The 16,825-nt window shown below is 36.2% G+C and overlaps 1 protein-coding gene across 1 annotated transcript in view; it reads right to left on the reverse strand.

Annotated features, from left to right (window-relative positions):
- NRAP (nebulin related anchoring protein) overlaps positions 1–16,825 on the reverse strand; it is a 53,680-nt gene that overhangs the window by 28,352 nt on the left and 8,503 nt on the right. The window contains exons 8-19 of the mRNA XM_005239233.3: positions 16,395–16,499; positions 13,544–13,648; positions 11,533–11,649; positions 9,672–9,776; positions 8,607–8,714; positions 7,791–7,895; positions 5,306–5,404; positions 4,680–4,784; positions 3,063–3,170; positions 2,147–2,248; positions 1,455–1,652; positions 1,122–1,226 (exon numbers count right to left, since the gene is read on the reverse strand). Of these exons, the coding sequence (XP_005239290.2) occupies positions 1,122–1,226; positions 1,455–1,652; positions 2,147–2,248; positions 3,063–3,170; positions 4,680–4,784; positions 5,306–5,404; positions 7,791–7,895; positions 8,607–8,714; positions 9,672–9,776; positions 11,533–11,649; positions 13,544–13,648; positions 16,395–16,499 (1,362 nt within the window). The remainder of the gene's footprint in view (positions 1–1,121; positions 1,227–1,454; positions 1,653–2,146; positions 2,249–3,062; positions 3,171–4,679; positions 4,785–5,305; positions 5,405–7,790; positions 7,896–8,606; positions 8,715–9,671; positions 9,777–11,532; positions 11,650–13,543; positions 13,649–16,394; positions 16,500–16,825) is intronic.

Here is a 16,825-nt window from a genome sequence, read left to right on the forward strand (position 1 = left end):
TCTCTGCTAGTGGAACACAAAATAGAAGTTAAAAAAGCATGCAGCACTTCAAAGAGGTGCTCATTGCTTTATTTTAGGAACCTGGAATGGAGGCGGATTAAAAAAAGCATGTTTTGTCACATTGCATGCAACACAATGTAGTGACATTCTGCAACAAAATGACAAAATGCCAGGCACTGTATGGCAATAGAGCTCTCTAAAATAATATCCACTAGTCTCCAGTTTAAATGACTGTCAGCCATCTCTTGGCCTTACACAGCACTGGAATGAAAAGGCAGATCATTATGGGTTAAATATTTGTGGAAGTGATTATTACTACAGCACACCACAGCAGCAGATGTCAGTCTATCCCTAGTGAGACACCAGATCTAAGAGTAGCTGCTCTTCTTTTGTTTCTGAGATGTATTTTTTTCCCCTTGCAGGAGTAGTGAGAGGATGTCAGAGACCCAAGGTATCAGAGTGTGATCTCCAGTAACTAACTGGCTTCTGTTCCTTCCTCCAGCACTAAGTGGGATTTTATCCTCCTTGTCAAACTTCCCCTAATTTATTCTTCTATCTGTCCTCTAGTTTTCCTAGCACTAGTGAGATGACTCAACCATAGCTAAGCAGCTGAGGAAGTGTACTTCCATAAGGTTAATGGCAGTGCAAAGCCATGAATTAATCAAGTAAAGCAAGGAAAAGCAGCACAAGCTGAAGTTGCCAGTAAAGTCACAACCCTTATTGGCCAAAGAGCAAGGAAATTTCCAAACATGGCTAACAAATACCTATTTTTTCAATACTGTTCCTTAAACTCTATGCATTTCATGTAGCCTGTACCATAGGAAACGCTAATTCCTTTCAATGCCGATCTGCAAAATGAGTAGCTGAATGAAAAGAGGTGGAAGGACAATTATGAGGACTTTTGCTTCACAAACCTGACACAATAACCACAAAAAGGGAAAAATTACTTTTAACCCCTAACCCAGGATGTCTAAACTGTAGAATAACTCAATTATGCGCACCAGTTCTTCTATTTCTTAGATTTTCCATATTAGGAATTCCTTACCTATTGCACATGATGTAGTGGAATAAGTCTGCATAAAGCTTTGAATAAATGACAGAAGCCTGAGTACTTTGCTTACCTCACTGACCAAATCTCCTGCCTTTTTGGCTTGCTGTATATTAAGACTTCCTTCTGTGATACACCCAGCTCCTTTCATCCACATCAGATCTGCCCTGTATCGAAGCTGTAGGGGAAAATGCTATTTATTGGAATGGGGAACACAGGTACAATATTTGTATGTGAACATGGGCACCCCTTGTAGTTTCAAAGACATTGCAAAGACTTTTTTTAAAGTCTTGTCATTAAAAAGTAATGTAAATCAGTGTCCATATGAAATGCAAATTAATGTCAAACTGAAAATGTCTATGAACACTTATACTTCTTGTAACGGTTAAGATATACATCAACTTACATCACTCTGGAGACCATAGGCCTTCTTTGCCCATTTCGTCTTCATGTCTTCTGGAACCACTGTGTATTCATGGAGTCTCTTTCTATAATCTAAGTCACTAGCAAGTGCCTGGGCCTTCTTAGCATGTCTCAGGTTTATCATATCCATAGGCAGATGGAAATGTGTCTTACTCTCCTCAAAATCTTTTTTGTAGGCAATCTAGAAATAGAAGGGATGAAAATAGTTGGCTGTATCAGTGTGTTGCAAAGCCAAAGCTATCTTAAATCTCCACTCTTGTTTGGGTCCTTATGCAGGTTAGGCAAAAAACATATGTAGAAATCAGGGTCTATGAGGGATGGCAAGATGACAGGATGAATTTTGCAGACTCTAGAGACATCTTTATTACAGTACATCTTAACTTTAAACATATTTTTATCTGTTTCAAAGTTTTATGTAGAAGAGTTTATATTGAGTTTTTAATAGGATGTGATTTTCCTGCCCCAAAACAAGGACACCATCAACCCAAAATTCCCTATGAGAACAAAAATACAGTGCAAACATTGCAGATTAACAGGTGGAGAAAGGAAACCAATTTTTGTTAAACGCTTCCAAGAGTTTCTTATAGTGAGAGCAGTAACAGTGGTAGATCACAAATTGTTGCTGAAAGATTCATAATTATGAAAAACATCTTTTGAGCAAGAGAAACAATTTACCTCACTACTCATCTTGGCCACCTGTAAAGAGTGCAAAAGTCTGGAATCTTTGGCTCCAATTGCTTTTCCTTTTGATTTTTCATATTCTTCTTTATATTTAATCTGTGAAAAAAAATTAAGTCAAAGAACATTTCCAATTACCCAAGATGTAAGCAATAAGTTTTTCACTGGTGATTTGGATGGTCAAAATTTAGAAGGGCTTTGCCTGATTCTCATTTTGTCACGTCAGATTTCCCAGATTTTCTCAGAAACCCCCAAAGTGCAAAATTGGTCTCATTTATGTTGTCTTTAACCTCACACTTCAAGGCTCACTCCTTTAAGGTAGCTATGTTTATAAACTTAAAGTCTTCCAATTAGCTAAATTATCTGGTTCTTAAAGCAAAAGATAAGAAAATCAATAATAAAAATCAAGCAAGGAACTCAAGATTTGGTTTTCTTAATGAGGTGGGATTTCAGAATCAGCATCATTGCAGAACAGTTTCCAGGAAGAGTTTCTTCCTTTTCTGCCTCTCCGCAGGTTAAGTATCATGAGATAATTTGTTTAAAAAGAGTTTGCTTGGAAATTTTTTTAGAGACGTGTTTATGTTGAAGAAGCAGACTAAAGAAATAGGCATTCCCTTTGCAGTGGATAATAACAGTATTTTTGAGGCTATAAACAATTCAAAATGCTGAATTTTACTATGGGGTTATTTTGCAAATTTTGCTTCCTTCTGTACACTTGTATTTAAAAAAATAATTTTCAGAGAGTGACATTTCATAGTAGAGTCTGAGAGAGTTTCTAACTGATCAGCCATTGAGAAATTCGGACAGCCAAATGCACAACTTAAAAATCCAGATGAAGTGAGCTAAGCTTTATTTCCCTGTGCTATAGCAACTTATATAAATAATAATACCTAGGTAATTATATATAACATACATCACTGGCAAGATCCCTTGAAGCTTTGGCAGCAAGTAAAGGCAGAGAATCAAGTTTCATTTCAAAGCCCTGGCCCTTACTCTTCTCCCAGCCTTCTTTGTACTTAATCTGAGAAAGGAAAGACATCAACATGTCACTAACACATGAACACATAAGATCTTCAAACAAACATGAAAATGACTAAGAGCAAAACAGAAGTAGAAATATGCTCAGTCCATAAACTGGAACCTTCTTAAGGTACGGTTCATTATAATTGGCCAGGATTGAGCCAAGAATTTTATTCTAAGAGTTTACAGGCACCTTAAATCCCAGAACATGCACCAATAGCTCTTAATTTTTACCAGGCATGGGGGAAGGAACTTCTTCAAAAGTGCCTGTGGTTATGTCTACATACGCAAATCATGTCAATCAACAGGAGCTGATCTAGAGGGCAGAACAGCTGGTGCTCAGAATCAGACGTCACACTACTCATTTCAGGATTTCTTCCCTGCCATACTAGAGCTAGTCAGGTCCCATACACTGAATACTTATTTGTAGCTGAAGTTCTTCATGTGAGATGCTGGACAGCATCTTTCAGTTTGGCTGCATTCAAAGGGAATCCAGCTCATGTGTTCTGAGACCACCCCAAAGTGTGAAGCAAGGCTCAGTGAAGAATCAGGAGATTTTCTTGAGCCAAAATATGCATGAGAATCACATGTTTAGCTTCTGAAAGTAAGTGGAGTTAAAGTACTAGTCGTTTAAGCTCTTTTTCAATTCTGAACAAGTATGCCTTCATGCATACTATGCATGCATCTAATGAAGTATCCGGGAAGCCATGATTTCTGGATTTGTTTTTTTGTATGGTTATATTTTACTAGTAACTAGTGAGCATGCATCCCAACCTATTATAGCCACTTTGTGGTTCTGCAACACTCTACCCATGCAATTCAAATAAAACTTAGGGGTAGAACACAAGGTATGAATATACCAGGAAAAACTTCCAGTAATGCCAACTCACAATCATGAAAAATTATGAAACTGGTTCAAAAATAACAGTCACGTCAGTTAATAAGTCTGGATTTTTTTCTGGTTTTCCACTTATTTGTCTCGTTGGGCATTTTTTCCTCCAAAACTATAATAATGGAGGCCTGAAAAAATACTTTAAAAATGAAATAGAAATTACACTTTTCCAGCAAGTGCTTGATTTTAACTCCCATGTATCCAAGCAAGTCACTACGTATTGTCATGAATTATGAATGGCAGCAAAAGTGAGTTTGATTGAAGATCACTAAAGTCACTGTGTATTTTTCCATTGACTTCAGTGGGCTTTGAAATATTAGAACTGTGAAAATGTTGGGTTTTCATACAAACACCACCTCAGAGGCAGTTAATTTTGTAATGTGAACACTGATTTACTAAGCAACTTCAAATTATCTGAAAAGGTCTTGAAAAAAACATAGTGGTTTCACTATATTTGAGATTGTATCCCTATCTATTCTGTTTACCATATTTCATGCTGGTTAGTAAAGACTGATGATAAATATTAAATGCTTCCAGAAACACTGTCATCATCTTTACTTTAATTTCTGTCTATTAACAGCATCATGAACACCAGCATTTCCACATTGTGTGGCTTACCTCACTGTATAACTCAGCATTGGCTTTTGCCTTGACTAACTGAGGTACATCCTGAGGTAGAGTGTAATTTGTTTTTGTCTTCTCATACTGGGCTCGGTAGTTCAGCTGCCATATAATGAAAAAGTCAACAACAAATTCAGTTATTTTAAATTCACTAAAAATATGATCATTACATTGGTTGCCTGCTGTTGAATTTCAGGCTAGTAGTGCCATATGTTATAGATACACTCATAGGTACAGCTGACATAAATATGAGGACAATAAGACACTTATAACTTCTACTTAGGTACTAGAAAGTAAAATGATTATTCTATAAATAGAATAGTTACTGATTATCTATAAGTAGAAAATATATTATTAAAAACGTGCATTAATAAATACACAGAAGACAAAACCCTAACAAAGCACACAAATACAAATCTTAAAAATGGAGGAAAATACTAGATCTACAGGTATGCTTGCCACTTTTTTTGAAGTTATTTCATTCAATTTGTGTTCTTATTTTGGTTGTAAATCTGTAGATGACCTATCAAGAATAATCAAGCACTTCAGTGCTACAAATGCTATGAAGCAGAATTATCTCATAATTCTAAGAAACAATGGTGGCTAATGATGACAGAACTTACATCACTGAGCTGCTGCGCATTTATCTTGGCTTGAGCAATTTGTGGAGTGCTGGCAACAGAGCTGTACTTCAGCTTGTCTATGCTTTGCCTGTAGTTTACCTAGTTTAAAATAAAATTTTAAAAAGATTTAATAAAGGAAGAAATGTTCAGACTGGAAAATGAGAGAGACAGTAGACTAAGCTTTGTTAGCTAATACTCTGGATAAATCATTACTTAAACCATAATAAATTGAGGTAAGGAAAAATGCCAGGATCTCTTGGATGACATATGAGTTAATGCTCTGAAAATTTCATAGTCTGAGGTCATAGGTTTTATTTTACTTTGAAAATGGACTTCATTTATAGCTCCTCTCCATCAAAACCCCAAATTCTTAAAAAGATCCAGTTTCAGCTGGTTCCCCAAAGCACTCCTACAAAACTGATGTTCTTAACCATCACTTAGACTGTTTTTATCTTTATTAGGCTTATCTTTATAAAGGAACATGGTTAATGTCTATTAAGAGGTCTGTCCAGTGTAATGCTGTGCAGAGCAAATGAACTCTCTTACTCTTTGTCTTTATTGAATCTTAAAGTAATAATTAACCATGAAATCTCCCTGTGTGGTAAGAGCTTGTGTGGATGATGAAAAAAGAAAAATATATATTTATGGTACAAAACAAAGTCATTTTAATGTCAATTGTTGATAGGATTGCAGCCCACTAAATTCCTAACACATTAGCATGGTAGCAGCAAAAATGATCTATAAAATGCATATATTAAATCCCAAAATTATGCAAGATAAAAAAAAAATCGTGAAGCATTCTATCAGACCTGTTGCTGCCAAAGGACTCAGTGTTACACTGCAGGACACAGTTATTATTCTCTGTAGGCCTTAATTAATATTCACTGTAGTTAATCACCACCTTGTAAACACTGCAAATGACATTGCTTAAAACTAGTCTCTTAAGAACATTTTTTTCCAGCAAAGTGGAATATATTTCTAGTGGCTTTGAGTTATTGAACTATTTTAACGCGAACCTTCTTATCTCAGGTATCCTCACATAAACTTGTTCTTTCTGCCATAATGACAAAACCTAGGAAAAAAGGCTCTCACAGGTCCAAAGTGATCAAGGTATTTAAAACAGTTCATTTGCTTCTTTATAGAGACAGAAAGAATTTTAACTCCACCAAAGGGATATTTCTTTTTAATTGAAACTCTGTATTTACGGCTACTTGTGATTCCTTAGTGTGTGAGAGTTGTATTCTTAAAGAGTTCAGAGTAAACATGTTGGTTATCAGTGAACACGATGAGTCCTGGGACTGTTTCAAGCTACTAAATGATGATCATGACTAATGCAACTGAGTCTCTGTGGCCAACGGATTTAATGTTCTCCAAACCCAGATGCTGACTATGAACTGTAGTGCTGAAATGTTTAGAGTGAGTAGAATTAATTTGTGCATTTTTGACATGAATTCATGCTTACTTAGAACTCTTTCAGGATAAAGTGCTCTCCGCACTAAGCAATCAAACGCTGGTCTTCATTTCTTAAAGCTTTTTCAAAGACAAAGCTGACATTACTGCTGAAGAAGCAATAGTGCGTCTTACATTTGAAGTGTATCAAGCACTTCCACAAAAACATCAGGGTTCTAAATTCTACCCCACTATGGTACCATCTTTTTCCTGGAAAAGGTATTCAGGCCCAGATAAATCTCATATGTTAATGGTCTCTTTAAGGCATCTCGCCCCTGGTTTTTTGCAATTTCAATGGAAAGACAGGTTGTATATGTCTTAGGGAGTTAGAAATGCCCTGCAGAGGTGCTGCTCTCTTCCTGCTGATTTTGTAAGTGATGCCTGGTGACTGTGCTCCTATCTAAGGCACAGGGTAAGTTCCCAATGGTAGATGAGACCAATCAAGCCTTCAATGCTTGTGAGAGGTGAGAGTATGGTATCTTCTACAGTCTGATGTCCTCCATTTATGTATAGAGCACATATAACCAAAGCAGTACACAAATTTCTTCACGTTCCGTAAGTAACTCAACCCCAAGCACAGAGGGCACTTCTCTCACACGGACCACAAGCATGAGGAAGGTTATGTGACCAATTCGTTCCCCTTCAAAGGGCAACACCTCTCTTCAGGGATTTCACAAAGGATGAAAAGCCTATGTAAGTCTCCCTACCCTTTCTGTGCTTGATGTTGCTGTGGAAGCTGCCCAGGATGGTGAGACATTTTGCAACACAGACTAGGGATAAGGCAGAACTCAGCCATTTCACATCACTTACAATGTGCTGAACTGAAACCAATGCCAGGAGGTGGCAGCACTTTCTACTCCTCTGAGCCCTCTTGACTCCCTGCAATATTTTGCTTTAACTTTGTTACCACTAGCTGCTTGCTCCCATGATTAAATCATCATTTGACACATGCAATCTATCACAATCTTTCCTACAGAGAGATGATGAGCCATGCAAGTCCTAAGGAAAAAAAAGACCCAAACCAAAACATATTTACATCTTTCAAAGGGACCAACTTCCTTGTTGTCTGATATGAAGGAGTAAGAGTAGCTGGGTAATTGTAGTCAACACCGTCATGTTTGTAATCAGATTTATAGGCTACCTGAAACACAGGGAGAAAAAAAAAATCATTCTTTTTCTTTTTTTAAGCTGTCATTTGTTTGAATAATTATCAGTCAAGAGGAAAGGAGAAACAATAATATTAATATTAAATGCAGGAAACAAAGTAAGTTCAATGTCATGAGTGACAAAGAAAATGAAATTATTTGCATAGTTTAGCCACTAATTGATTCTTTTTCAGCTCCTCAATTAATCCAATGCCAACAGTGGGAGCATTAACTTAACTTCCACCTATGACACATCTCTTTTATCTTTCTGCTTAGTTCTCAAGCTTCTTACAGATTTGTAAATAATGTACTTGAAGGAATGGTATGTAACAAAATAGCTTCTTGACTAACCCAGTAAATTAAATTGGAATCCAGAAATCTTCATTAAAGACTGGGTTTTTTTCAGCAAAGGTCTGACCCTGGGGGTGGTGGCACAGCAACCTTCAACATCCTACTGATGTCAAAAAAACCTGAAGGAGCTCAGTATGTTGCCAGATCACTGAATTTGCTTATTTTAACTTCTTCCACACAGTGAGCTATAAATCAGTACAAAAGGTTTTCCAGAATTTCCCCTCTTCTTAACATATCTATCCTTCAGATCTCCAGTACAATATGATCTAAAGTTTTCTATCAGTCAATTTAATTCTGGAAAAAACTTAAAGACCAGAAAGCAACAACCATGCAAGCGTGATTAAAAAAAGACTTACATTGCTTGCCAAGCTGCCGGCTTTCATGGCATGTAGCATTCGTTTGTCCATGCCGATACCTACATAATGACCTTTCATCTCATTCTGGTAGGTTTCTTTGTATTTAAGCTGTACAAAAAAAACCCCAAAAAACAAAAAAACCAACAACTCTGAGAAAATATATTTCATTTTTCTATGAGTTTCCATATGTTGCAGCAGTGAGACAAAATATTACAACTGTGGTCTACTAGTGTTGCACCACTACAGAAATTTATAACAACCATAACAACCTTTGTTCTTTAAAAAATAAAAACTAAACCCCTCCGTGAGTTTCCTATTTTCAAGGTGTCATTTACATATTCTTCAGATCACCTGAACGTCACGTAAAGGACATACCTCTGCATTCTGTTGCTGCGTATTATTTCATCAGAACTAAGTATTAGAAAGAAGTTGCAGGGAAATATTATTTGTACATTAACAAACAAATACTCCTCTACCAAAACTGGACTCTTTTGGTGCCGATTTCACCAAGCCCAGAGCAGGGAATTCAACAACATGGTAAATTAATCACTCCACCAACTCATCTGTATGGCAAAAGCTCGACTCCTCCTGGATTTCAGAGAATGGTACCAAGCAGTATAAAGTAAAGTTGTACTTCAGTATCATGAGATAACAAGCAGTATAATTATTAATATTTTACTATCATACAGTAAACATGTTCCTCACTGACAGTAACTGCAGTAAAGTATATTCTGCCTACCTTTCCAGTCAGGACATGGACATACACAATGAAATAAGTAACAATTATGATAGATTACAGTAACAACTGACAACTACTTGCCAGATTAGCAGTCTATTGTAAGTAAATTCTCTTCATATATCATAATAGTTCTTTTCATAATCCTATATAAAATAAGACCCAGTTATCCATCTGGACAGACTAGGATAGGTGCTGTACACACATGGGTTAAAATCAGTTATAATCAAATTCCCAGCACACACTTATCTGAAACACACACAGAGATGTCTTGCAATTCTAGCAGCTACCAGGTTAAGCAAGCCACACATGAGGTATTGAAAACTTACATCACTGGTGAATTTTGAGATCTTGCTCACATTCTTGAATTGCGGAGTATCACAATAGTTCATGCTGTAGCCTCTGTTCTTTCCAAGATCCTTCTTATACTCCACCTTAGTGACAAAAATGCACAAGGGAAAGGTTAAACTTTAACCTGCTCTGTCAAGTTCCTCCACACACTTCTTATTATCCAGACTCCCTGTTCAGAGATTTTGATATATGGCTTTCATCAAATGGCTTATGATGAAAGTTAATATGAAGATGATTTTCATATGCTCAGTTCTTGTTTTATAGGCAAAAAAAATGCAATCAATTTCATTCATTTGGACCTCAGCAAAGTGTATGAGACAGTGTCATGAGGAAAATTATTAAGAAAAACAAGGATCTACAAAGGAATTTTCAGGTGAGTGTGGAGCAAATGAAAACAGAAAAAGCAATGGGTGGTTTTCAACAAGCAGGATTGAACAGGGGACACTCACCAGCAGAATTATTCAGCGAAAGTTTAAATACAGAGCTGGTTTAATATTTTCATTAAGTACCGTTGCTCTGAAGTAGGAATGTTGAGGGTGATATTTAAAGGGGCAATGGAAGTGAGACTAAATTTAGTGATGTAGGTTAATATATGTCAAGAGTAGTCATGAAAATTTCAGCTGCAAGAGCTCATCACCTGGAAAGGCTAAGAAAGAGAAAACTCTTCATATGTAGGCTGACCACAGAAAGATGGCAAGATGCCAATGTAACACAGCCATGAAAAAGGCAAATGCAGCTCCAGGCAGGAGGAAGAGGAGACTTTTGAGTAGGCACTGGGCAGTGCACATACCATACACCAGGTTCCAGCAAGAACTCAACACTAAATTTTGTTCTCTTACAGTCATTCCTTTTTAAGGAACATGCACTCAGCCTGTAAGAGCTGCAGTGAAAGACTGTGAGAGATGAGAAGATTTTGGCTTGCTTAGTCTAGGAAAAAAAGGTAGAGAGAAGAAAATTATATGTGTTTGTAAACATCTCAGAAAGGTAATCATGCAGGGAGAAGAATCTTTTAAACTAAAGGACAATGTTACAACAAACCACAATAGTAATAAAGTGGACAGGAGTAAATGTAGGATAGAAATTAGAAGAAGAGGATTATATAATATTGTGCTGGAACAACGCGATCCAGGAATCGTTGGCCCAGGAGGCCCCTTCCAGTCCTGCTTCCAGGAGTTTTCATTATTGAAACTTTTATACTTTGACATCTCAAGAGTGCAAGTTTTTAAACTGCCATGGGGAAGCTCTAGAAACTCACATTTATTAATAGCTTTATAGCTGATATGACACTATAAATAAATTAGTAATTCAGAGTCTACTGAGAATTCCCTAGCAATCTTCCCTTGCCAAGCAGAAGAAGAATGCATTATCAGTAACTCACAGTCTTTAACATGACGGAAGAAAACAGAAACCTGCATTAACAGAATGGTACAAATTTTGGCTCTGTTGGTGTTATTTTTTAAATTATCAGTAGAACCTTCTTTGAAACACTCTAAGGTACATACCCAAGTCATCCTAAAACATTTATGAATATAAATTCACAGCACATTAAGAGCAAAATTCAGGGTTTTTTTTTAGATTTCTATTCTTCATGTGGCCAAATCAGAATTCCTCTTCTGTTGTTAATTTCCCATACTTTCTTACAGAGCATTGGAAGTGCCAGATAACAGCACCTGAAAATTTGTTTTTGCACCTTTCTCTCCAGTTACTGTGCTACAGACAGATCATTGCCCATGTGTAATAAGAAAAACAGCTTTTTGTATTTGTAGTCCTTACCCATCAGTCACAAATGTTTGTATGAGCTGCTCTCAAACTTGTTATCAGATCAATTCAACCCCTTACCTCACTGACAAGCTTGTTAACACTTTGGGCTTGTTTCAGGACTAAGTTGTCTTCAGCCGTTAGGGAGTGAAAGTGAGCTGCACCTTTCATCTTGGAAAGATCTTTCTTGTATTTTATCTGAAAAGAAGTAGGCAAAATTATAAAATAGGTGTCTACCTTTTCACCATTGCTATTTAGACCGGCTTCATGAGTCAGGATAAGATTTTTCCTATTCTTGCTTTGATAAGCAAATAGAACTTGCTAAGTTGAAACACTGTAAGTTGTTACTTCCTGAAATAAACCACATATAAAATCACAGGCCTAACAATCCCTGTCAAGCCACTTCACTAGACAGCATTTTTTAATCCATTTTTTGTTGGATTGAACAGCACTGGTTGTTGTTCATAGCGTGAACAGATAGCTAGCGGATCCTTGGCTAGTGACTAGCTGGAGCTTGTGTGTTCTTCTGTTACTGAAGTTAAGCCTCAGTACTGTAATTTTACACTTCCAGTCAGAGGATTTTGTATAGTTATCAAGTGCTCTGTGAACTTTTTCTTTTGTAGAAACCAGCTTTTTAAAGAAGCTGTGTCTTTTTGCACTTAAAATGTTTTTAAGGAAATTATTTCTCTACAAAACCAAGATTGAAATAAGGGATCTGTTAATTTAATTGCAACATCAGGTTATTGACTTAAATTGGGATTGGATGGGTGAAGAGAGATAACACTTACATTGGCCTTTTACCAAACTTTGTCCAGCGAAAACCCTATTGGGAATATATTTCAGTATTCTTTGCATACAAGGAGATGCTTACGTTTTTCATCTTATGTTATTGCTTCAAAAATCAGATTCATAATATACAAATTAACAAACTGTTTTAAACATGCTGAAGTGCAAAGTGTTTGGGTTTGGTGGGGTTTTTTTTACAAGTCTGCACACAGTTTCTCAGGCTTTAAAGACAAGAAACAGCTTGATAAGTACTCTGGTGTGCAAGCGTTACTGCTATGAACCAACCCTTCTTCTTGCTCCAGGTATTACAAATTAGAAAGGAAACTACTGACTATTAGCATTTTGAAAACCTATGAAACTGCCATCTTTATCTGGAAAGGTTAAATATTTCATGTTTAAACAAGGGATCACTGAGTTTTTCATCAAAATAGGGATTAGTCACAGAAGGTTTCAGGGTTTTTTTATTCTCTCAGTCATAAACTCAGGTAACAGAATATGACTGATCCTTTCACTCTAGTTTACTGCTAGTGTCTAGTCCAGGCTAGACTGAAACACTCAACTATCTGTCAGGTCCCCAGAAAACAGACTGAGCTCACCAACTCAGGTAGCCCCATGGGGGACAGGTGTCCACAGTTCAAAGGCTGTCACTCACAGGAACCCTTCACAGCAGCCACAGTGTAGTGACATACAGACTGACTCTTTCTTTGTCACTATGAGAAACGGTCTCCTCAAATAGGACTGGGGATCTTTAATCAATGAGCTGAATGCAAGAATTGCACATTGCTACTTTTTCTGCCAATTCTTTAGCTTACCACCCAAAACTAGAAATCCCCAGCCTAGAAATCAGCTCTTGTGAAGTGACAGTGTCATACTCCATAGTTGCTTTTCCTCCATATGACTTGCTTTGCACTAGAGGCATGATAGATCAAAATATCAAAACCAGTACCGCTCATTCATCCTCCATTTATTCACTACTGGGAATACCACGGTAGTCCACAGGATGATTAAGGCAGTTGAAGGTTTCATTAATAATACAGGTACAGATTTGCCAGGAGGGTTAACCTAACAGTAGGGATCCCCATTAGTTGCTACATCCATCTCCTCCCTCATGCAAGTTGGAGCTGTGTCCCTTCCTATTAATGGATATTATTAATCCCCTGAGCCATGCAGTTCCCAGCAATGCAGTGAAATGTCATTGTTGTTTACTTCCCAAGTGTAATTTTAGCACTCTCCTCCCAGGCACTGCTCTGACAAACTGCTGTTTTTAATTGTTTATGAATTGTATTGATTCAGGTTTCATACTTACATCACTTGCCAATTCATTTGCTTTCTTGGCATTTTGATAAGCTGGAGTGATCATAGCAGGAAAGCTTCCTTTCCCTCTGTGTTCTTCATACTCATTCATATAATCCTGAAGAAAATTCAGAGTGTTTACTAATCATACATGAGCAGGTGGGACCATGGGTGATTTCACAAAGCCCCTTATTAGTCCTTATTAGTAGGAAATTTCATTGCTTCATTTTGGTGGGTTTTTTTTTATGAAAAAGAGAATAAAATGATCAAACTGTAAGAATAAAATCACCCATTACATCAACTGTGCCTGTAAAATTACTTATGTTGCATTGCAAGAGAAATTTAGGTAGCAATTAGTTGTGGTCAAGACAGAATTCAAGTATACAATGATATACATCCTTCTAATCTCACCTCAATTATTACAGAGATGATACCTGCTAGCCCCTGTCTTTGTCAATAGATGTTTCCCTGGAAAGCTATAAAAATATCTAACGATTTGGGCAGCCAGGAGATTTGCTTAAACTTTCCAAGTGTCGCATAAGGTCACCCTTCCTCTGTGATGTGACAGAAGTATCTTGATCTCTCCATGGCCACTTCTCACATCATAACTGACCAAAAATAATATTTCTCTAGTGCAGCGATACATCTTGAAGAGGGGTTCATTAATGAAGTAGAAACATATAAAGAACTAAATTCCTTAGGAAAAAAAATCACAAAATTCCATTTGCTTGATTTAAAAAACAATTGTTGTGGAATTAATACTCTTAAATCTACCTATAGATAAGTTTAGGTGTAAATTTTTGACAATATGAAAAGCATTTTGATAATTTAATAACAAAATACTGGAGTTTTTTTTAAAATGGTAATGGACAATGATCATCCCAAAGCTTTCTGTGGCAAGATCTGGGGACAATATAGTAAGCATACAAACAAGTAAGATATAGTGTAATGTGTCTTTGTAATATTTCGTAAATCTTTGTAGTTAAGAGTCAGTTTAAGTGAAAAAAAGAACATGTGGCATGTCAATAATGTCATGAAGAACACAAATAGAAAGGACTATAAATATCTGGGATATTTCTTTTGTGACTTCTCAATGCAAAACAATCCACTGCAGGTCATTTTGTGCACCAACAATGTCATATCATAAGATAGGTCATATAATTCTGTGAACAATATAATGTAATTATAGCTATTGCATCTAAATTATTCTATAAACAGGCATAGAAAATAAAAAATATCCTTGACTAATAAGCTGAGTTAGTTTCTTAAAATACTGTTCCTGAGCCTGAATTCTTCAGACTAACTTGCCATTTTCTTTCTCTTCTAACATTCTCAAATACATTTTTATATAATTTCTAATATTTCTCATATTACAAAATAGTATTTTCAAAGTTCCAGATAATTAATTTTAGCCATTTCTAAGATTTTTTTAAACATGAACAAAACAGGTGTTCATGTTCAAAACATGAACAACACAGGAATTTTACAGTAAGATTACTTAAATTGTCTCATGTTATATATATATTTGTATGATGTACCTCCATGATCTCAACAGTGAGAAATCTAATCTCTTTAACCATCTTTCACTCAGAAAGATCCATTTATTTCAGTGGCTCTATTTTATTTGAATAAAAATATCAAAATCCAATCTACAAATATTAAAACTCAAATTAGATTTGAAGTCTATGACTGAAGTTTCAAAGATACTTCCGAAGAAAAAGAAATTAAATTAGTTCTAAAGATAGAAGCATTTTAATGCTTGAAAATACAGTTAATGCTTTTTCAAATTCATTTTATTTGCTTATTCTTACTAAAACTTGCAGTAGTTCAAAAACTAGAAACTAAGTGAAGGCTTCATTCCTACATATTCTAAACTCACATTCTTAAATGATGGTTTGCTTTTCACACATTGATGATGTTGGGTTGGACAGAAGAAGTGAAGAAATGTAAAATCCCAAATGTCTTAGGACAATATATTGCCTGTTCCTTCATTTCTCCAAAGTACATGGGTCTCATGAGGAGGTAGGATGACAAACCTGAGACTAACCATATAGTTTTGTTTATACAAAACCACTATTCAGTTCCTTTCAAATTGCCTTTAGCTGTATTCAGTTCTATTCAGCTGTACTATTTCCCTAACTTAATTGTAACAGAACTTTGGATGCATTTTGGGAGACCACAAAAATAACTGCATTCCCTTAAAAATGAAACAAAACCAAAATGAATGCCACAGACCGAAACTGAACTATAGCTTATTTGTTCCACAAATACAGAACTACAACTTGTCAAGATTACAATACCACTTCTGTAGAAGAGCTCAAATCCAAGAAATCATGTACAATCTTCAGTGCTACTCGCACATATTTAAAGCTGAAAAGCTTCTAAGATTTCTAAAAATACTGGCAGGGAAAAGATGCCTAACTACTAATTTTCTACCATTTCACAGCCCTTGCACCTTTTCTCCTGACTGAATTTACATTTTCTTTCTCATGGAATGGGAAAGTTTCCACAAGTAAACACTTTTCAGTGTGATACATAACACCCCCACAATAGATATGCATAGTGCACACATGCACACAGATAAAATTTACCAAGGTAATGCTTACCTTTTGGAATGTCCCTACTGTAAGGATCGTGCAATGACAGTGCATACACCTTGTAGTCTCACCTTTTAAGTGAAGTATTTTAAGTATATTACACATTCAAAGCATGGTGCTGTTGCACACCATCTTTTCCTTTGAGACCTTACTTTCTTGTACAAGAAAGAAAAGTGAAAATAGATCTTACTGTAGTTTCTAAAGTTCTGAGCAATCAGCCATAGCAATGATCAACGCCGGCATGGATATCTCTCAGATGTTACATACCTGGCCATACTGATCTACATTTTCTCTTGCAAAAGTAGCATCTGTTCCAGCTGTATGGCTGGCTTTTCCCTTGATCTCTTTTTCATATCTTTGATGATACTTCACCTAACAGGAAAAACAAAAAGGAAAGAATAATCCATATGAGTTTTGTCTGGTACACAGATGCTGCATAATAAATAATAATCAATGACATGAACATGTTGACAATAAAGGATTGTCAAAAGATTGTCAAAATTCCCATTGCCACAAATCTACAGAAGTCAAATATGCCACCTGAAGATATAATAAAAGTAGTGGTGTATTTTTGAATAATGCAGTAGGAACATGGGACTTGCCATTTCAACCTAGACCATTAGTTCAGTGTTTTTAGCACCACTTGTTTTTCAGTGGCTAATCCCTGATGCTCTAGCAAGTTAAAAAGTAGAACCGAT

The sequence above is a fragment of the Falco peregrinus genome, chromosome 1 (assembly GCF_023634155.1).
Source record: "Falco peregrinus isolate bFalPer1 chromosome 1, bFalPer1.pri, whole genome shotgun sequence".
Taxonomy (NCBI): Eukaryota; Metazoa; Chordata; class Aves; order Falconiformes; family Falconidae; genus Falco; species Falco peregrinus.